Source organism: Ranitomeya variabilis, chromosome 1 (genome assembly GCF_051348905.1).
Source record: "Ranitomeya variabilis isolate aRanVar5 chromosome 1, aRanVar5.hap1, whole genome shotgun sequence".
NCBI lineage: Eukaryota > Metazoa > Chordata > Amphibia > Anura > Dendrobatidae > Ranitomeya > Ranitomeya variabilis.
Genome location: NC_135232.1, coordinates 191,703,412 through 191,726,987, shown reverse-complemented (window position 1 = coordinate 191,726,987; position 23,576 = coordinate 191,703,412). Strand labels below are relative to the sequence as shown.

The 23,576-nt window shown below is 41.9% G+C and overlaps 1 protein-coding gene across 1 annotated transcript in view; it reads right to left on the bottom strand.

The window, feature by feature from the left end:
- MEGF10 (multiple EGF like domains 10) overlaps positions 1 to 20,418 on the bottom strand; it is a 110,823-nt gene extending 90,405 nt beyond the window's left edge. The window contains exons 1-3 of the mRNA XM_077291435.1: positions 20,293 to 20,418; positions 10,965 to 11,066; positions 8,421 to 8,521 (exon numbers count right to left, since the gene is read on the bottom strand). Of these exons, the coding sequence (XP_077147550.1) occupies positions 8,421 to 8,521; positions 10,965 to 11,066; positions 20,293 to 20,405 (316 nt within the window). The 5' untranslated portion in view covers positions 20,406 to 20,418. The remainder of the gene's footprint in view (positions 1 to 8,420; positions 8,522 to 10,964; positions 11,067 to 20,292) is intronic.
- Between the last annotated feature and the right edge of the window lie 3,158 nt (positions 20,419 to 23,576).

Below are 23,576 nucleotides of genomic sequence, written 5' to 3'. Positions count from 1 at the left end.
ACTAAACATGTATACCTTTTTTTTTATTGAAGTGGTAAACAATATCCAGAATTTTGTAAAAGTAAAAAATTGGTTTGTGTCATCAACCAGAACTTTTTTATTTTTCCGTTGATGGATCTCCATTAGGGCCTGGGGTTTTTAATACTTTTTATTGCATTTATTTTAGAGTGTTGCAGTGACAAAAGATGCAATTCTTGCATTTCACTTTTTTTTTTCTCTCTTTGGCGTTTACCATTTTGGTTAATTCATTTTATTTTTAATAAATTGAACTTTTTGGACATAGCAATATCAAATATGCGTATTTTTTATTATGTATTTGCAGCGCCCCAGAGTCTTGGTCGTTGCAGTACTGTTGCTCCGCCACTAAGGGGAGTGATGGTACGTCTGATGGCACTTAAGGAGTTCACCTGACCAGGTATCACAGTCACACATTACACTTCACACTCTGGCCACCAGGGGGAGCAAAGGGTTCTATGTATTAGGCCACTCCTCACAATCTGGTAAAACTGGGGGCTGGATAGGAAGTTAGGGAGAAGCTGACTGGGTTTGATCCAGGCAACATCCTGTGACAGAGGGTGTTGCGGGGGAAGATTCAGGGGGGTCCCTGTCAGGGGTGGGATCCTGACAGAGGCCTAGCGAAAAGGACAGATCATTACGGAACCGCGCCTGCACTTCATTGCGGCGGTATCTTAAGAAAGGACAAGAAGCGAGGTTTATTGTGGAGAAGTGAGAAACGAGATCACAGCACAAAGGCGAAAGAACCAAGAGGAGTCGTGCCCCGAGATCGGCAACATCCTACTGAGGCGCGTAGCCGGTGGCTGGAACGCCGAGGAAGTATTGGGCTCCAAGCATTACTTCAAACAGCGGCAGGACAGTTGATTATAGGTTGGCTGTCTCACCTAAATCACCTAAGCAGACATAGGAGGCAATTGTGGGAGAGGGGCGACTCTAGAGTCCCGGAAAAATTCCAGGCCTACCCGTCATACGGATGGGTCCTAGCCATATCATCTGGGGGACGGAGAAGAACATCAGAACAGAAATGAGAGTTGTGAGAAAGAACATCAGAAACAGACACAACAGTTGTGAGGACTATCCCGTGGTGCTCAGCAGGGAAGTACTACAACACACAGGCGCTAGAAGGTAGGCACTGATTTCCACCTGCAAAGGGAACTCTGGATGTGCCTTCGGACCGGCCGGTCTCAGCCAGCCCTGTTAGCAGTGCTCTGGATTGTGGATCCTAAAGTCTTCAGTAAAGAGGTAAAGAGACTGCAACCCTGTGTCCTCGTTATTCATCGCGACCCGCACCACGCACCCTCATCACACCTTTCATTGGACGCCCCTTAGCAGGGTCACGGACCGGGTCTAGCCACCGTGACAACCCCAGGACCGAGACAGAGAGGCCCGGTACCGAGTAACCCGCGGCCCTGCGTCTGGGGGCGCTTCAACTTGTTATTAATAAGAGGAAAAATAATGAGATTAAAATATTAACTTTTTTAATTATTATTTTCATATTTAAACAAAACCCTTTTTTTTACTTTTTAGTCTTTAGGGGATTTGAACCTGCGATCTACCACATTATTACAGTATACAGACAAAATGACATTTTGCCATGAAGGTCAGCCACAGGCTGCGCTTTACAGGAGGTCAAAAATAGCAGCTGTGGGAACCTCCAGCCTTGGCTGCCGATGACCCATTGGTATCAGTGGGAGATAAGCCAGTGCACACAATCATGTAACAGCAAGATTCCGGCTATGTATTACAGCCGGCATTACCGGCACTTGACGTACTATTACATCACTTTTCGGTAAGGGGTCAATACTCATACACCAAGCTTCCACTCTCTCAGCGTGGGTTGCTATGTATGGTGGAATATCTCAGTTCAAAAATAAAATTATCCATACTTTGCCATTTTTTTCTTGGCAAGAAATCCATCAGAACACGAGTACATTTCATTCCCAACTTCATGACTATTCGGAACAAATAAGTATTGTGTAAGTTACTGGAGTTTCAATTGCATGATTGCACATGGTGTTATATACTGGTAGTGTCCGAGTTCTGCAAACTTCTGCATGAGTTTCATATAATGTTCTGTACAAAGCTCAGAATATGGCATGTAGCAATTATACATTCTTATGCCTGAGACTTTAAAGGGAATGTGCCGCAATTTTGTTTTTGTATTAAAAATGATTGTTTATATAAACAATTATTTTTAATACAAAATTTATTTTTTTAACTTTAAGATTTTTATTATTATTAATTATTTTTGCAGCCACTGGGTGCCGCCATTTTGCTTTGCAGGAGTGTAAGAGTCCCAGCATGACACTTACACTCTGCAAATACGGCTGCCCTGGGCATAGGAGGCTGCGGTCGGCGTCCGACCCCATACCTAGCATTGTGCTGCTCCCTGCTGTGATGTGGCCACGCCCCCTGGGCTGTCTCCACATCATAGCAGAGGCAGGAGGTCGGCGCCATCTTCCTTCAGCCCACAGTGTGTGAGCTCCACTGTGACTTGAGAGCTGCGCTGTTATAGGAGGGACAGCTCCAGCTGCCTCTCCTTTCACACTGTCAGCAGTCGGCCATTCCCTGTCCTCTGCTGCCTGGTGCACTGGCTCTAATCTCTAGAATCGCTAGAGAGGGTGAAGTGCTGCGGTTTGATGTCCTCTTATCAGGAGCTGCAGAGAGGTAACAGAGGGGGGATGGGGGAGGCTCTCAGTGCTGCTCTGACCCTGCCTCTCACTGCAGCTCCTCACAGGACATCAGACCATGTATCTATCGCTATACTGTGCTGAGCCGTGTATCTAATCCTCTCCTGTGTGATATTGTCTGCTGAGCCGTGTATCTAATCCTATCCTGTGTGATACTGTCTGGTGAACCGTGTATCTAATCCTCTCCTATGCACTCCTCTCCCCCCTGCATGTCTTTCCCCATTGCACACACAACTCTATGCGTGCGATAACAGGAGCTGCAGGGGTCATGCTGTATTATGGCATTATGTGTGATCTATATGACGGTATTATGTGATCTGTATGGTGGTATTATGCTTGATCAGTATTGAGAGAATTATATGGTGGTATTGTGTGTGATCTATATGCCGGTATTATGTGAGATCTATGTGGCGGCATTGTGAGAAGTATGTGGCGGTATTGTGTGATCTATATGGCGGTATTATGTGAGAACACTGGCAGCATTATGTGTGATCTATATGGTGGTATTATGTGAGAACACTGGCGGTATTATGTTTGATCTATATGGCGGTATTATGTGAGAACACTGGTGGTATTATGTGTGATCTATATGGTGGTATTATGTGAGAACACTGGCAGCATTATGTGTGATCTATATGGCGGTATTATGTGAGAACACTGGCGGTATTATGTGTGATCTATATGGCGGTATTATGTGAGAACACTGGCGGTATTATGTGTGATCTATATGGTGGTATTATGTGTGATCTATATGGCGGTATTACGTGAGAACACTATGGCAGTATTATCTTCAGAAAGGGGACCCATGCTAGGGTGGTCCTGGCTGAGCAGCTGCACACGGCTCTGGGATAATAGAGGGGGCAGCATGACCTCCAGTTAGGTGCAGTCAGGGGAAGGCGGGTGAGGCAGCTGAAGAGAGGGGTCTCATTTTTATCGTTACTATATGGCTACATTTCCTTCCCAGCGTCACCCCGGACTGCGCCTGTCGCCTCGCTTTCACACATCGCCAGGACAGGATGGAGAAGACAGGAGCTGAGGAGGGGAATGGGGTCTTTGCATGCAAAGTCTGGATCAGAACAGGCCATCAATCCGCAGAAATGTTTCCTGGATTTCTGTGGAGCAGACAAGCAGACTGTCCATCCATGTGTATAAAAGGCAGCGCTCTATGTACAATCCCTGGCTGCTCCGCGCACCGAACAGGGTGCCCCCCATAGACCAGCACACTGCTCTCCTGAAATACTCTGTGCTGCTGTCACCCTGCTCCCTCCACCATATATCTCCCAGAATCCTTGCTGCCTGCCATCCTCTGTGACTGTCTGCTTGTCAGTATAAAGCTACTTTCACACTAGCCCGATGCACGTTGTGAAAATAATGAACAGCGGGGGCAGCGGATGCAGTTTTTCAATGCATCCGCTGCCCCATTGTAAGGTCTGGGGAGGAGGGGGCGGAGTTTTGGCCACGCATGCGCGGTCGGAAATGGCGGACACGATGCACAAAAAAACTTTACATGTAACGCTTTTTTGTGCCGACAGTCCGCCAAAACATGACGCATCCGTCGCACGATGGATGTGACGTCTGGCGATACGTCGCAATGCGTCACTAATGTAAGTCTATGGGGAAAAAACGCATCCTGCAGACAACTTTGCAGGATGCCTTTTTTCTCCAAAACGACGCATTGCGACGTCCGTCAAAAGACGCTAGTGTGAAAGTAGCCTAACTCTGCAGTCAGCAACAAAATGGCTGCTCACTGGGTTCCTGAATATCATCCTCTCTTATCCCTTAGCAAACACCAGAAGGGGAGGAGAGGAGACATCACACACGTCAGCAGACTCCGCCCATAATTACTGCAGTGCTGTAATGTGAGCTATTTGTACACTAAGTTTTTGTGAAATTTCAGCAGCTGCTCCCCCTAGTGTTTAAAAGTGGAAATTCCAAAACTTTTCAAATTATTTTTCATATTTTACTAAATTATAAACAAATGATAATATTTTTTAATGTAAACATTAATTCTTTACATTTTTTCAATTGCGGTAAAAAAATTTTTTTTTATGGCACCTTCCCTTTAAACTGATGCGTTAATGACTAAGAGTTCATTATGGTCTTATACTCTTCTAACTTAAAATAATTTCTAAAATTGATCTTACAAGATACACAATCTGCTGAATATCAATCTGCAAATTGCTTTATTTTAAATGGTGTTGTCTTACTGTAAGGAGATGCACATGGTGCCCATGTTCCCCTTTAAAGAAACTAGTTTATTGTTGTAAAATGTTATGGGATGTAATATGACGTATGATGTATAGTAAGAATTGCAAAGTGCGTTAGCATTAGGTATTAGTAATATTGATAATGTGTGTAGTTTGACCATAGGGACAGTTAGAGTTAATGTTTGGGACTAGCCCAGAGTGGGAGGAGTGGAGTTGAATGGAAAGTGACAATTTCCTGTCAGATAGTGAGATAGGGCTTTGAGTGCATAGAAAAAGAACCTAAGGACATTGAGAACAGTAGTGCATTCTGGGGTGTCTCTAAAGTGAGAGGAGACCAAAGGAACGGGATAGCAAGGTCCATAACAGAATTGACTAAGAGACAGAGTGATTGCTATGAGACTGGTCCTGAGAGAGGATGACTAGCAGAATGGTCCAGAGTTTATAACTTTTGAAGGTAACGGGCTTAAACAGGACTGAGAACATGAGAGGAGTAGAAAGCTTTGGGAGTTCCAAAGAGTCAGAGAGCTTGAACTGGAGTCTGGTCATACAAGGACCGTGAGAAGAAAGAAGATGCGGAACTGTGCATGTTCATAAGGCTATGTTCCCGCTATCTCTGTTATATTCTCCCTACCAAGTTTCTGTTCAGTACAATGTATACTTTCAAATGGTGGTCTTCCTTATTAAACTGTGAAACACCTGGTCCTGGCAAACCAGCAACATCGGTTAGGTGCGGCCTGCATGGGCGTAGCGCCCTCACAGCCCAAGTCCACATACTCAGCCCGGACCCCTCTTTCATGTAATGTGCCTGTGCATAAGAGACGAGTACCTCGCCGACAGCTACGTTACATTACTGTGAAAAGTGGCGGCAACTATGGCTCTCCCTGCTGTCTATCTTACTATCCACTACCTGCAGTCAAGTGTAATCCATCTCTGGCAGCAGAGAAATCAAGACATAGTACAGGAAGTGCAGCGGGTCTTCGTCTCTCTTAGCCTGGTCTCCTGTCAGACAGGCTTTCAGTTCGGGGTAAGCGAGCCAATGGACAATGACAAGAGCAATGAATACTGGGAAGTTATAAAGGAGAACAGCTCACATCAAAACAGTGGATGGCAAGTTACAGTCCATGGGAATCCTAAGGCCATGTGCACACGTAGGTTCGGGTCCCTGCGGGTTCTCCCGCAGCGGATTTGATAAATCTGCAGAGCAAAACCGCTGCGGTTATCCCTGCAGATTTATCGCGGTTTGTTTTGCAGTTTCCGCTGCGGGTTTACTCCTATACTATTGATGCTGCATATGCAGCAATATGCAGCATCAATAGTAATGTTAAAAATAATAAAACATGGTTATATACTCACCCTCTGATGTCCCGATCTCCTCGCCGCTGCACGCGGCGGTCCGGTTCCAAAGATGCTGTGCGAGAAGGACCTTCGTCACGTCACGGTCATGTGACCGCGACGTCACCGCAGGTCCTGCTCGCATAGCAAACCTGAGACCGGACGGCCGCGTGCAGCGCTGAGAGGTGAGTATATCATTATTTTTTATTTTAATTCTTTTTTTTTTACCACAAATATCGTTCCAAGGGCCTGGAGGAGAGTCTCCTCTCCTCCACCCCGTGTAGCAACCGCGCATTATCCGCTTACTTCCCACATCGTGGGCACAGCCCCATGCGGGAAGTAAGCCGATCAATGCATTTCTATGTGTGCAGAATCGCTGCGATTCTGCACAAAGAAGTGACATGCTGCGGGTTGTAAACCGCTGCGTTTCTGCGCGGTTTTTCCCGCAGCATGTGCACAGCGGTTTGCGGTTTCCCATTGGTTTACATGTTTACTGTAAACGCAATGGAAACTGCTGCGGACCCGCAGCATCAAAATCGCTGCGGTTCTGCAGTAAAAACCGCAACGTGTGCACATAGCCTAACAGTTCTGGGACATATTGGACTAGTATGAGAACCAAATGCAGCATTAACTGTTTGTGGGGAATGAGGGTAGCAGGACCATGCATATTTACATTTTTTGTGTGAAAGGACATGTAGACTTTAAAGTGGTGCTCTGCTGAAAAGGTAAATTCTACAGTGGGATGTCAGGGGGTTAAAACAGTAAAAGATTGCATACTCTCTCCTGCCCCCTTTCACTTATCCTTCCACAGAAATGCTGCATTCCTCTGGTCTTTGCCGGGCCTCGGGCCGTGACATCATTGACTACCAGTGACCTCCTAAGCAGCTTGGATTTTTTAGGTGGATTTGGTGGAAATATGTACATCCTCTATTAATACGTGTAAGCTATACAAGGCTTGTACATTATTTTATCTATATCTAAAAGTTGTGATTAGATGTTCTGTACTCTGAGAATCATACTGCATGATTACAAGTTTAGTTGAACTTCTGTAACAAATTCCTGAAACAGTTTTGTCCAGACATCTGCTCCTGTCATGTAGCAGAAAAAGGAGCATAAAGCGTAAAGGAGATAGACACTTTCCTATGTCTGTGATTTCTGTGCATTACAGATAATAATGGATGTATTTACCCTCACAGATGTCAATCACGCCTGTCAACTATTAGTTCTGCTGTAGGAAATCCTTTAGAAAATGATGTGTTTAGCATACAGCATGTGTATAGCGCTCAGAATGCAGAGCTAACATGACAGGGAAATTGCAAAAATTTAGATACAGTAATATACTTGTAGTATATAGTCAAATATAAACATATCTGTGCTAATATTATACTGGTTTATATGATAAAGGGTCACAATGTTACTATTCAAGGGATTGTCTTATGAAGAAAACCCTTCCCCGTAGATGACAGAGTGGGGTCCCTACTAAGGACACACTTTCATAAAACAGAATATGGAGCTTTTCTGTAATGGCAGCTTATGCTTTGGTGGATAAATTGCCAGGTGAAATGGTCAGATAAGCATGGCTTCCTCTGACTATACAACCTGATCAACTGGGGTTATAGTGGTAGAGATAATCCCTTTAATTCAACATATCTGTACAATAAGACACTAAATGCAATGTTTTTTAAAGTCAATAGCATTTACTGACTCCCACACTGACCTTTGCAGTAGTCAATACGTGTAGTCAGTGCAGATGATACCAAGTCAAGTGTAAAGTGACCAAGAAATATGTTCACATCATTGGACACCATGCTCCAACTTATGAGACATAGATGAAGCATCTGTTAAGAGCTCGCAATAGAGGAAATGGGAAATTCCATGTCTTATTTCTGGCTAGATTTGACAAATGTTTCAGGGTCAAAAACTACCACATTTCTAAACAGACGTCATCAATGAAACCTCAACCCACAATATCATTATTCTGTCAAGCCACAGGTGGCAAGTACTACTCCATTATGGTCAGTCTATCATATACAGTAACACATGGTGGGACACATCAAGACAATTATAAAAATTTGATATTATGTAAGACAACCTGCACCACCCAAGCTGCAATGATATTCTATGATAGCCGCACACCAACTATACATTTTTTTTAGAATTTTTGAAAAATACTTACGCACACACACGTCCTTGCTTTCGTAAAACCCAGGGCAACACTGAGATTTACGTCTATACATTGTCTTTTCTCCACGCCTATATGCAGTGCGGTAACTAATTCTGCAGAAAATACAAATAAAATTCATTAGAAATGAAAGTTTAGCCAATGTATACTGTAATATTTAATAACATATAAGACAAGTGTGGAATTGTGTTCTTCTAAACAACGGACACCTCTACTTCAAGATCCCTAGGAATCACCACACGTGTGTGAATGAGCGCAGTGTCCCAAGGCAATGATGCAGAATTATATTGTATACAGCTTACTACTAGTGATGAGCGAGTATACTCGTTGCTCGGGTTTTCCAGAGCACTCTCGGGTGGTCTCCGAGTATTTGTGACTGCTCGGAGATTTAGTTTTCCTTACCGCAGCTGGATGATTTGCGGCTACTAGACAGCTTGATTACATGTGGGGATTCCCTAGCAACCAGGCAACCCCCACATGTACTCAGGCTGGCTAGTTGCCGTAAATCATCCAGCTGCGGCAAGGAAAACTAAATCTCCGAGCAGTAATAAATACTCGGAGACCACCCGAGCAACGAGTACACTTGCTCATCACTACTTACTACATTATAGAATAGAAGTTTCTGAAATGTTATACCTCTGGGGTCTCACATACTGACCCTGACTTCTGGGGATGTCACCACTTGAAGTCTGGTAGACCATCAGCAAGCCCCAGCTTCACAGCCTGATCACCCAGTATCTGAGCCACTTACCCTCATTTCTGGGGGATGTCACCACTTAATGTCTGGTAGACCATCTGCAAGCCCCAGCTTTATAGCCTGATCACCCAGTATCAGCCACTTAGTGGCTTAGCATCATGGTTAAGGTTCTATAGGACAGACATGGTGCCTCACTGGATGCAGAAGCATAGGTCATTGGGATAACCCACTGCAGTTTTACAGCAGTTACTATACAAGTCTAGAGGAGTACATTATAGGGAAATATGCCCATAAAGTTCATGAAGTAGCAACTCACTTTGTATTTACACTAAAAGGACATGAAAAATAAACATTCGGAGAATTTACAAACCTTATTATTTAGTCCAAATACGTTTGAACAGTGCTAAAAGCAGTCTATGATTCTCCCAGATGTCCTTTAATATAGGACTTCCATCTGGAGGTGGCAGTCAAGGAGGGGATCTGTTTACAAGTTTTGTCTCACCATCCACAAAGAAAAGTCACTATAGCAATGATTCCAAACCTTATTACTTCAAGGGAATTTCTGAAGAATGTTTCCACTCCTGAGGAACCCTAATGCCAGTATATTTTCCATTGAAGCATTTAATTTGTACTTGAAAGGGTCATTGTGAAGGGAGAGGGAGCAGGGTCAGCTGTCTGTTTTAATATTAGACAGCGTAGGACTGTCCCGACCAGGGTCACCTTGTCGACGGTTTATGCCATTTTTGATCAAAAACAGTATTACTAAAAACCCTTTGTTATTTAAATGCACTTTTGCTTTTTACTCATTTAGTTACAGCAGGGTTTTTACTCATTTTGTTTCTTGTAGGCTTTGTATGCTTTATGGCCAATGTGAACATGCGTTTATGTGCTGCATGTATACCAACTTAAACCAAGCTCAGTTCTTGTGTTTTTTCTTTGTATTTTTGCATTCTGTGCAAGCCGGGGTGTGGCCTCCCTCTCCTGAGCTGTAAATTACATTTAAAGGTTTCCCCAGACTGGTGTCCATAGGTCGGGACCCAGTCCTTTTATCTGCCCTTATTTACACACTGAGGTCAACTCTGACACATGGTAAGGTTTTTAATATTAGACAGCGTAGGACTGTCCCGATCAGGGGCACCTTGATGACAGTGGGATGGCTTTATGCTCTTTTTGATTAAAAAAAAGTATTACTAAGAACCCTGAGTTATTTAAATGCACTTTTGCATTTTACTTATTTAGTTACAGCAGGGTTTTTACTCATTTTATTTATTGTAGGTTTTGTATGCTTTATGGCCAATGTGAACATGCGTTTATTTACAGCATGTGTACAAACTTAAACCAAGCTCATTTTTTGTGCTTTTTCATCTATGACCTAATTTATTGGGAATGGTGAATCCTATGTTATCTGCTATGAGTAGAGGTGTTAACTGTCTCTGATGATAATACGTCTGCTGGAAACTCTTCTTGAAAGGACAAAAAGATTAATCCCAGTGACCAGTGTAAAAATGCAAGATTACTTACTTTGTTTTTGATACAGGTCATGATATAAAAAAGGCAACAATGTTAAAAAATACATGTAACACAAAAACCTGATTTTGATAGATAATTTTCTGATGACACATTCACTTTAATGAAACATTTTTCAATTGTCTCCTCTTCATTTCACACTCTACAGACTGCAGTATACTTGAACATCAGTAGAGGACATATATTAAAGTCAAAGCATTTACCATGTGCCCAAGAAAAATGAGGCAATTGTAACCTACATATACAGTGCATAGCTGACAGTATTATACAGTATTTAGTAGGTAGATTGGTGATTACAGCAGTGAACAGCTTACCTGTGTCTTGTGCATTTGAACCAATTCAATATATCTGTGCAGCTGGTGTAATAGACCTGGTCAAATGGATGTGCATACGATTCCTGAACTGTTACAGAATAGCTGTGAAAATATGAATTACAATTAGGTTTTTTGAGATTGCCATTTAATATTTGATACCGTGAAAAAATCTATTATGAGTATGATGTGTTAATTTTATTTTTTCAAGACCATGGGTCTATGGGTAGGGTATTCCTTCATGATTTTCTCCACAATTTTCCCTTACAGAGTGATCAAGAAAACACCACAAAAGAAATAGTGGAAAACTGTCCAAAACAAGTAAAAGAAATATGCAATATAAATGTTATTATAAATACAAAAGGTAAGAGACAGGGATGAAGCTAAAACAAGCAGTGAACCATGTCAAAGTACAAACGGTGGGAGACCGCACATAGTGCCCGATATCACAAGAGTGGAAGCATAACACATATTGAAAATAGCAGTCTAAACGTAAATATCATGCTTATCCAACATACCTAGTGGTGTGTAACAGGGGCACATGCAGTCACCCTCACCCTGTCTCTTACCTTTTGTATTTATAATAACATTTATATTGCATATTTTTTTTACTTGTTTTGGACATTTTTCCACTATTTCTTTTGTGGTGTTTTCTTGTTGACTCTAGTGGGTCCTGATGGTCCTATTATTCTGGCTATGGATTGCCTCTATACTCTTATATATACCGTATCTGCTTATGATCAATGTTGATTATGAGGTACGTCTGTAGCTGTGTGTGTTTTTCTGCTTGTTACTCCTTACAGAGTGATGTAGCATGATTGTTTTGGAATCTGTGGTTTGCCATATTTTGTCAATCTTTTTCATACCTTATAATTTGTACAATGGGGAAAATAAGTTTTTGATACACTCCCTATTTTGCAATTTTCCCACCTACAAGGAGTGGAGAGGTCTGTAATTTTTATCGTAGGTACACTTCAACTGTGAGATAGACTCTTAACAAAAAATCCAGAAAATCACATTGTATGATTTTTACATACCGTATATACTCGAGTATAAGCCGACCCGAGTATAAGCCGACCCCCTAATTTTGCAACAAAAAACTGGTAAAACTTAATGAATCGAGTATAAGCCTATGGTGGAAAATGCAGCAGCTACCGGTAAATGTCAAAAATAAAATAGATACCAATAAAAGTAAAATTAATTGAGACATCAGTAGGTTAAGTGTTTTTGAATAACCATATTGAATCAGGAGCCCCATATAATGCTCCATACAGTTCATGATGGGCCCCATAAGATGCTCCATACAAAATACGCCCCATATAATGCTCCATAAAATTTATGATGCTCCATATTAAAATATGCCCCATATAATGCTGCACAAATGTTCATTATGGCCCCATAAGATGCTCCATATAAAAATGTGCCACACATAATGCTCCATACAGTTCATTATGGCCCCATAAGATGCTCCATATAATAATGTGCCACATATAATGCTCCATACAGTTCATTATGGCCCCATAAAATGCTCCGTATAAAAATGTGCCCCATATAATGCTCCATACAGTTCATTATGGCCCCATAAGATGCTCCATATAACAATATGCCCCATACAATGCTCCATACAGTTCATTATGGCCCCATAAGATGCTCCATATAACAATGTGCCCCATAAAATGCTCCATACAGTTCATTATGGCCCCATAAGATGCTCCATATAACAATGTGCCACACATAATGCTCCATACAGTTCATTATGGCCCCATAAGATGTTCCATATAAAAATGTGCCCCATATAATGCTCCATACAGTTCATTATGGCCCCATAAGATGCTCCATATAAAAATGTGCCACACATAATGCTCCATACAGTTCATTATGGCCCCATAAGATGATCCATATATAAATGTGCCACATATAATGCTCCATACAGTTCATTATGGCCCCATAGATGCTCCATATAACAATGCCACATATAATGCTCCATACAGTTCATTATGGCCCCATAAGATGCTCCATATAAAAAATGTGCCACATATAATGCTCCATACAGTTCATTATGGCCCCATAAGATGCTCCATATAACAATGTGCCACATATAATGCTCCAGACAGTTCATTATGGCCCCATAAGATTCTCCATATAAAAATGTGCCCCATATAATGCTCCATACAGTTCATTATGGCCCCATAAGATGCTCCATATAAAAATGTGCCACATATAATGCTCCATACAGTTCATTATGGCCCCATAAGATGCTCCATATAAAAATGTGCCCCATATAATGCTCCATACAGTTCATTATGGCCCCATAAGATGCTCCATATAAAAATGTGCCACATGTAATGCTCCATACAGTTCATTATGGCCCCATAAGATGCTCCATATAACCATATAACAATGTGCCACACATAATGCTCCATACAGTTCATTATGGCCCCATAAGATGCTCCATATAACAATGTGCCACACATAATGCTCCATACAGTTCATTATGGCCCCATAAGATGCTCCATATAACAATGTGCCCCATATAATGCTCCATACAGTTCATTATGGCCCCATAAGATGTTCCATATAAAAATGTGCCCCATATAATGCTCCATACAGTTCATTATGGCCCCATAAGATGCTCCATATATAAATGTGCCACATATAATGCTCCATACAGTTCATTATGGCCCCATAGATGCTCCATATAACAATGCCACATATAATGCTCCATACAGTTCATTATGGCCCCATAAGATGCTCCATATAAAAAATGTGCCACATATAATGCTCCATACAGTTCATTATGGCCCCATAAGATGCTCCATATAACAATGTGCCACATATAATGCTCCAGACAGTTCATTATGGCCCCATAAGATTCTCCATATAAAAATGTGCCCCATATAATGCTCCATACAGTTCATTATGGCCCCATAGATGTTCCATATAACAATGCCACATAGAATGCTCCATACAGTTCATTATGGCCCCATAAGATGCTCCATATAAAAATGTGCCACATATAATGCTCCATACAGTTCATTATGGCCTCATAAGATGCTCCATATAAAATGTGCCACACATAATAATGCTCCATACAGTTCATTATGGCCCCATAAGATGCTCCATATAACAATGTGCCACATATAATGCTCCAGACAGTTCATTATGGCCCCATAAGATTCTCCATATAACAATGTGCCCCATATAATGCTCCATGCAGTTCATTATGGTCCCATAAGATGCTCCATATAACAATGTGCCCCATATAATGCTCCATACAGTGCATTATGGCCCCATAGATGCTCCATATAACAATATCCCCCATATAATGCTCCATGCAGTTCATTATGGCCCCATAGATGCTCCATATAACAATGTGCCACATATAATGCTCCATGCAGTTCATTATGGCCCCATAAGATGCTCCATATAACAATGTGCCCCATATAATGCTCCATACAGTTCATTATGGCCCCATAAGATGCTCCATATAACAATATGCCCCATACAATGCTCCATACAGTTCATTATGGCCCCATAAGATGCTCCATATAACAATGTGCCCCATAAAATGCTCCATACAGTTCATTATGGCCCCATAAGATGCTCCATATAACAATGTGCCACCCATAATGCTCCATACAGTTCATTATGGCCCCATAAGATGCTCCATATAACAATGTGCCACACATAATGCTCCATACAGTTCATTATGGCCCCATAAGATGCTCCATATAACAATGTGCCCCATATAATGCTCCATACAGTTCATTATGGCCCCATAAGATGCTCCATATAAAAATGTGCCACACATAATGCTCCATATAGTTCATTATGGCTCCATAAGATGTTCCATATAAAAATGTGCCCCATATAATGCTCCATACAGTTCATTATGGCCCCATAAGATGCTCCATATAAAAATGTGCCACACATAATGCTCCATACAGTTCATTATGGCCCCATAAGATGCTCCATATAAAAATGTGCCCCATATAATGCTCCATACAGTTCATTATGGCCCAATAGATGCTCCATATAACAATGTGCCACATATAATGCTCCATACAGTTCATTATGGCCCCATAAGATGTTCCATATAACAATGTGCCACATATAATGCTCCATACAGTTCATTATGGCCCCATAAGATGCTCCATATAACAATGTGCCACACATAATGCTCCATACAGTTCATTATGGCCCCATAAGATTCTCCATATATAATGTGCCCCATATAATGCTCCATACAGTTCATTATGGCCCCATAAGATGCTCCATATATAAATGTGCCACATATAATGCTCCATACAGTTCATTATGGCCCCATAGATGCTCCATATAACAATGCCACATATAATGCTCCATACAGTTCATTATGGCCCCATAAGATGCTCCATATAAAAAATGTGCCACATATAATGCTCCATACAGTTCATTATGGCCCCATAAGATGCTCCATATAACAATGTGCCACATATAATGCTCCAGACAGTTCATTATGGCCCCATAAGATTCTCCATATAAAAATGTGCCCCATATAATGCTCCATACAGTTCATTATGGCCCCATAGATGTTCCATATAACAATGCCACATATAATGCTCCATACAGTTCATTATGGCCCCATAAGATGCTCCATATAACAACGTGCCACACATAATGCTCCATACAGTTCATTATGGCCCCATAAGATGCTCCATATAAAAATGTGCCACATATAATGCTCCATACAGTTCATTATGGCCCCATAAGATGCTCCATATAAAAATGTGCCCCATATAATGCCCCATACAGTTCATTATGGCCCCATAAGATGCTCCATATAAAAATGTGCCACATGTAATGCTCCACACAGTTCATTATGGCCCCATAAGATGCTCCATATAACCATATAACAATGTGCCCCATATAATGCACCATACAGTTCATTATGGCCCCATAAGATGCTCTATATAACAATGTGCCCCATATAATGCTCCATGCAGTTCATTATGGCCCCATACGATGCTCCATATAACATTGTGCCACATATAATGCTCCATACAGTTCATTATGGCCCCATAAGATGCTCCATATAACAATGTGCCACATATAATGCTCCAGACAGTTCATTATGGCCCCATAAGATTCTCCATATAACAATGTGCCCCATATAATGCTCCATGCAGTTCATTATGGCCCCATACGATGCTCCATATAACATTGTGCCACACATAATGCTCCATACAGTTCATTATGGCCCCATAAGATGCTCCATATAACAATGTGCCACATATAATGCTCCAGACAGTTCATTATGGCCCCATAAGATTCTCCATATAACAATGTGCCCCATATAATGCTCCATGCAGTTCATTATGGTCCCATAAGATGCTCCATATAACAATGTGCCCCATATAATGCTCCATACAGTGAATTATGGCCCCATAGATGCTCCATATAACAATATCCCCCATATAATGCTCCATGCAGTTCATTATGGCCCCATAGATGCTCCATATAACAATGTGCCACATATAATGCTCCATGCAGTTCATTATGGCCCCATAAGATGCTCCATATAACAATGTGCCCCATATAATGCTCCATACAGTTCATTATGGCCCCATAGATGCTCCATATGACAATATGCCCCATATAATGCTCCATGCAGTTCATTATGGCCCCATAGATGCTCCATATAACAATGTGCCACGTATAATGCTCCATGCAGTTCATTATGGCCCCATAAGATGCTCCATATAACAATGTGCCCCATATAATGCTCCATACAGTTCATTATGGCCCCATAGATGCTCCATATGACAATATGCCCCATATAATGCTCCATGCAGTTCATTATGGCCCCATAAGATGCTCCAGATAACAATGTGCCACATATAATGCTGCTGCAATAAAAAAAAGACATACTCACCTCTCGTCGCTGCCCGCTGCTCCTCAGCATCCCGTCTCTCCGCAGTGACTGTTCAGGCAGAGGGTGGCGCGCACACTAATACGTCATAGCGCCCTCTGACCTGAACAGTCACTGCAGAGGACGCGGAAGACGGGGCGGCGGTGGAATGAGGAAAGGTGAATATGAAATACTCACCTGCTCCCGGCGCAGTCCCTGGCAGCTTCTCCCAGACAGATGGTCTCCAGCGCTGGCAGCTTCTTCCTCTGTTCAGCGGTCACATGGTACCGCTAATTACAGGAATGAATATGCGGCTCCACCCCTATGGGAGTGGAGTCCATATTCATTACTTTAATGAGCGGTACCACGAGACCACTGAACAGCTGAAGAAGCTGTCGGAGACCATGGGACACGCAGGGACCGCATCAGGAGCACCAGGAGCAGGTGAGTATGTGACCGTCGTATCTCCTCCTCACCCGCCGACATCCCCGCCGACCATGACTCGAGTATAAGCCGAGAGGGGCACTTTCAGCCCATTTTTTGGGGCTGAAAATCTCGGCTTATACTCGAGTATATACGGTAATTAATTTGCAGTTTATTTCATAAAAATAAGTATTTGATGCAACAGAAAAACAGAACTTAATGTTTGGTACAGAAACCTTGCTTGCAGTTACAGAGGTCAGATGCAGCAGGGATTTTGGCCCACTCCTCCATACAGATCTTCTCCAGATCTTTCAAATTTCGGGGCTGTCACTGGAAAACTTTGAGTTTCAGGTCTCTCCAAAGATTGGGCTCTGGTCTGGAGACTGGCTAGGACACTCCAGGACCTTGAAATGCTCTTTACGAACCACTTCTTAGTTGCCCTGGCTGTGTGTTTCGGGTCATTGTCATGCTGGAAGACAAGCCATGACCCATCTTCACTGCTCTTACTGAGATAAGGAGGTTGTTGGCCCAGATCTCGTGATACAAGACCCCATCCATCCTCCCTTCAATATGGTGCAGTTATCCTGTCCCATTTGCAGAAAACTACCCCCAAAGTATGATGTTTTCTCCACCATGCTTTATGATTGGGACAGTGTTATTGGGGTTGTACTCATCCTTTTTCTTCCACGGTGAGTGGAATTCATACCAAAAAGTTCTATTTTGTTTTCATCTGACCACATGACCTTCTCCCATGCATCCTCTGGATCATCCACCTAGTCACTGGCGAAATTCAAACGGGCCTGGAGAAGGGGGCCTTGCGTGCCCTGCAGGATTTTAAACCATGACGGTGTAGTGTGTTACTGACGCTAATGTTTGAGACTGTGGTCCCAGCTCTCTTCAGGTCATTGACCAGGTCCTCCCTTCCTGACCTTTCTCAGGAGCATCCTTATCCCATGAGAAGAGATCTTGTATGGAGCCCCAGACCAAGGAAGATTGACAGTCATCTTGTTTCTTCCATTTTCTAATAATTGTGCCAAACTACTTTCCTATTGTCCTGTAGCCCATCCATCCCAGCCTTGTGCAAGTCTACAATTTTGTCCCTGGTGTCTTTAGACAGCTCTTGTGTCTTGGCCATGGTGGAGAGGTTGGAGTGTGATTGATTGCATGTTTGGACAGGTGTCTTTTATACAGGTAACAAGTTCAAATAGGTGCAATTAATACAGGTAATGAGTAAAGAGTAGAAGGGCTTCTTAAAGGAAAAATAACAGGTCTGTGAGAGCCAGAATTCTTTCAGGTTAGTAGATGATCAAATACTTATTTCATGCAATAAAATGCAATTTAATTAAATAAAAATCATCTCAAAGTTGAAGTGTACCTATGATAAAAATTACAGACCTCTCCATTCTTTGTAGGTGGTAAAAATTGCAAAATCGCCACTGTATGAAATACTTGTTTTCCACACTGTATATTACATAGACACTTTGTACATTTGAGGCACAGAAAATCTGGTGGAAGTTAAGCTGGTCTAATTTGTAACTAAAAAAAATATGTTATACCTCATGGCAATGAACAGGCTGAGCTTTGGAAGTAGCCAAAGTATGAAGAATGTGGTAATGGTAATGTCATTCAGGTGGCATAGTGGTTGAGATCAGGAGTGAGGAAGTTCATTAAGGTCATTGGTGCCCATGTAATATACTGGTCCTGCTAGAATGGCAAGCCAGAGCTAGTCACCCTTATATTGAATTCTGTCTCGATGCTAAGGTAGATTTTGAGCTTACAATATGAGTGAGTCCCAATGACCTTACATTTTACTTGACTAACACAGTGACTTGTAAAAGTTGCACCCAATTTAACACCCAAAGTAAATGTTTTGTGTATTTATTCCATAGTCTAAGTTTACTGTAGTTTGAGTTGTTGTACTGTGGAGTGAGCAACCTTCCCATTCCCAAAGTCATTATTTTTTGCCTACTGATATTTTCACACAAATCAGGTCTTAGAAAATGGAGAGCAGGAAAACATCCTTAATTTTACACTTTACAAGTCTTAGTTATTAGTCCCGAGAGACCCTTTTTCTGATGTGTTCTAGGAAGTCTCTGAATTATATAGCATTTCCCATAAAATAATAGATATTTGCTTTCTATTCTACACTTAATATTTTTGTAGGTTTATCAAAATGCAAGTTAGAAAAAGCCAGCGTTAGAAAGAGTTGGGTCTTTCTTTCAGCTTTGCAAATACATTGCACAATTTAATTCCCAGTCTGTATATATTAGAAGTATAATAGAAACTATAATTGAAAAAAAGCAACAAAGAACTGAGATATAGGCAGATCAAATAAACTGCTCCAAGTCAGAACCACAAGTCTATGGGTAGTGTAATTTATGAGTGAGATAGCCAGAAGCCTATTCCATTAAACTGTTGATATTGACTTATTGTCTCCTGGGGATATGGCGTATATGCATTGCAGAATTTTCTTACTTATATAGACAGAGGAGAGAAAGAGATATTTTAATAAAACCTTTGTGGTGATTTATTATAATTAAGACTATTTACATATTGTAAATATTTGTAAACATTTGGATTAATTACCATAAATCATCATCAATAGATCAGTAGTTTCAAAACTTACTACCATGGGGGAGCCCATGAAAATTAAGTATTTGGAGCTAATTTTCCCATCAAAATTACAGACACCATGACTAAATGCTACTAACGGGTTCTGTTGGGTATCATTGGTATCTGTGGCATGGTTTCTGTTATAAAGCGCAAATCTAATGGGCATTGAATCCCTTTTCCACACAGTGCTGTTCCATGCAGTGTATCATATCCATTTGTCAGAAGAAGGTCCTTTCGACCAAACCATCACCATCAGCAACTCAATAGGGTGTGAGATTTTTCTTCGCTGATTATATGGATTGTTGTCCTATCCTGGCACCGTATTTTTATACAGAGTGACATGCATCCCATCTACATACGCATTACGGTTCTGTTATAAACAGATAACTTTGACATCAGGCTTACCTTTCCCAGTGGCTGCACACATTTGGATCCTCGAGGTTGAGAGAGAAAGAAATTCCAAGCCATTGGTACAAAACTAATGCAAAGAGCCCATGGCAGTGAGATATTGACAACATCTTCTTGCACGAAAGACCTGTTGAAAGAGACAATTACCCATGGTGATATGTAACCATTGTAACCAAGCATGAATAATAATGTATAATCTACAAGGTTCACCTATGAGGACATTTATCATGTCACAGAAGAATTTACCATCTGTTAATTACAAAAAGGTATGAAAATTCATGGACAGCTGCAGCATGGTGGAAGTCAGACGGAACAGATTATTATCTTTGAACGTAATCCTTTTATAAAAGGACACATATAAAAAATGGACAGAGAAGAAGAGATGTGTTTCCTTTGGTAACTTGGATATAACAATGATAGTACCTAGAGAAAGTCTTTATTTAATCCCTTTCACAATGAAGTATAACACTATGCTGACATTTTGCCGATACTTTCGTAAAAAGTATAATATAGCCCATACACTATAAGATATAATCCATGCTTGGAGGGCATTACATAAAACTTTTCACACCAATATGTTAGTTTACCTATCACCTTAAAGAGTGTAATGGATTTGGACAATTCCTCATTCTGTAGCCTGTTAGGCCTCATTCAGACATTTGTCTATCAAAGAATGGACTTTGACTTCCGGTCTGTGCCCACAGGTCTCCTGACCTGAGTTCAAGAGTCTCATCAATGCCTACGAGCAGGGGTGTATCTGCAACAGGTGCAGGGGTTGCAATCGCCTCCGGGACCTGGAGCCCTAAAAGTCCCTTTGGCCTATAGAAAAAGACTATTGCTATTAAAGATTTAAAATATTTGGGGGTTCCGTTGGAGCTTTCACATTGGGACCCATGAGTTTCAAGTTATGCCACTGCCTATGAGGCTGTTGAGTTTGGGTCAGGAGACTCCTGGTCAGTCCTTATGCCGCGGTCCTTACTTAAGATATACAGGCATCTACATGATGCCTAAATCAGGTTGCTCAGAGGTGATGTCACTACGGAGATCTTCCTCGATCATACACTGGCTTTGGGAAAATCCCAATATCAAAACCCACCAAGCATTGCAGGATGGCAAATGATTTGGATGCCCATAGTGCAGAGGGTTCTATTCTATACATAAAGGGCTGCATCTGTTCATAAAGAAGAAATATCTATTTCATGTTTAGTCAAAATCATAACGTGACTTCAGAGCAAAAATGTATGCAGTCAATTTATTTTTCAATATGGCCTCATTGACATGCCCATTTTACAGCTTTGCGTTGTGTACGGTATCTCTGTGAGCCTCTGATTTAATGTGAAGACATAATATGATGGAGATATTCTTTCTTATAGGGCACAATATACAAACTCTAAGGATATACAGGCCACATTTTCAAAACGTTGCCGTGCACATGAGACACTACCATGATTAACTCTATAAATCCACATAATGAACAATTGTTTTACAAATAAATTCTGAATCACATGAAGTTAAATTCGTTTCATGACTGTGTTGTCTGTTATTATCTTTACCGCTGGGTTAAATTACAGATCTCTATCCTGATGCTGCCATAATACTACAAACAACACAAATTAGAAACATCTCAGATTTTGATTTCAGCTTGTTCACAGCAGTAGAAAAATATCATTAATTATGCCTTTATTTCATGCACATGATACACTGTGGGAAATAAAGCATGGGCTTTAACACCAACTTATTCATTATATATGTAGAGCTACTTGTGGATCACCAGCAGAATAGGAGGCTAGTTTTTAAACTCCTTTTTGTGTAAGTAGCAATAACTGAGAGGAAGCTATTTTTTCTGCATAACATCGCAAAACAATTGAATCCTATAAATTGGGGTTCTAAAGCATTGGGACTTATAATTGTGGTTTTATATAATACAGTTTATACTTACCCAATGCCCTCCCAGCTGCCTTTGTGCAGCTATTAAAGGAAGTGTGGATATCTGTGGAAATTGTTCCCAATCAGCCAAAAGAGCATTTGCGAGGTCAATCACTGATACTAGACAAGAGGGTCTGCTTGCAATCTCTGGTCTAGTTTATCTCAAAGGTGTTTGATGAGGGTGAGCTCAGGGTTTTAAGCTGCTGATCACGTTCTTCCACATCGAACTCACCTAAGCATTTCTTTATGGACCTTGCTTTGTGCAGTGGGCACAGTCATGATAGAACGGAAAAGGGCCTTTCACAAACTGTTCCCACAAAGTTGGAAGATACAACTGACCACAATGTCTTGACATTCTGAATCATTAAAGGTACCTTCACACTCAGCAACATTGCAATGAGAACGACAACGATCCGTGACGTTGCAGCGTCCTGGTTAGCGATCTCGTTGTGTTTGACACGCAGCAGCGATCTGGATCCCGCTGTGCCATCGCTGGTCGGAGCTAGAAGTCCAGAACTTTATTTCGTCGTCAGATCGGCGTGTATCGTCATGTTTGACATCAAAAGCAACGATGTCAGCAATGTTTTACATGGAGCTAACAACCAGCGAGAACGATGAGTCACCGTTTAGTCACTGGATCGCTCCTGCATCGTTGTGGAGCTGCTGTGTTTGACGTCTCTACAGCAACCTAAACAGCGACGCTCCAGCGATCGGCTCGTTGTCTATATCGCTGCAGCGTCGCTGAGTGTGACGGTACCTTTAGGCCACCCTTAAAAAACAACCTCATATCATTTTCCCTCCCCTGAAAGAGTTTACAGTTGGCACAGTACGGTCAGACAGGTATCGTTCCCGCCAGACCCAGATACATCCTAACTGCCGGTTCCAGAAGTGCGATTCATCTCTCATAATCAGTTGCCTGTGCAACTTGTTATGTCAATGGTCTGCATGCTTGCTATTTTAGATCCCCTGTAGCTGTCAGCCAGTGTGCCTGCCTGAAATTGTCTGCTTGTACTTACCGTGTGCTCCTGTATTCCAGCTGTGCCCTCCAGCACCTGCCTGCCTGTAAACCAGCCATGCCCACCAGCACCTGCCTGCCTGTACAGCAGCCATGCCGCCAGCACCTACCTGTCTGTATACCAGCCGTAACTGCCAGCACCTGCCTGCCTGTATACCAGCTGTGCCCACCAGCACCTGCCTGCCAGTCTGTATACATCCGTACCTGCCGGCACCTGCTGCACCAGTCCATGTTCCAGCCGTACCTGCCAGTTCTTGCTGGGCCTGCCTGTACCTTAGTCTATCCATACCTAGCCATCCTAACTCGCTGCTCCTTTGGAGGTCAGATGCCGTGTGTCTGA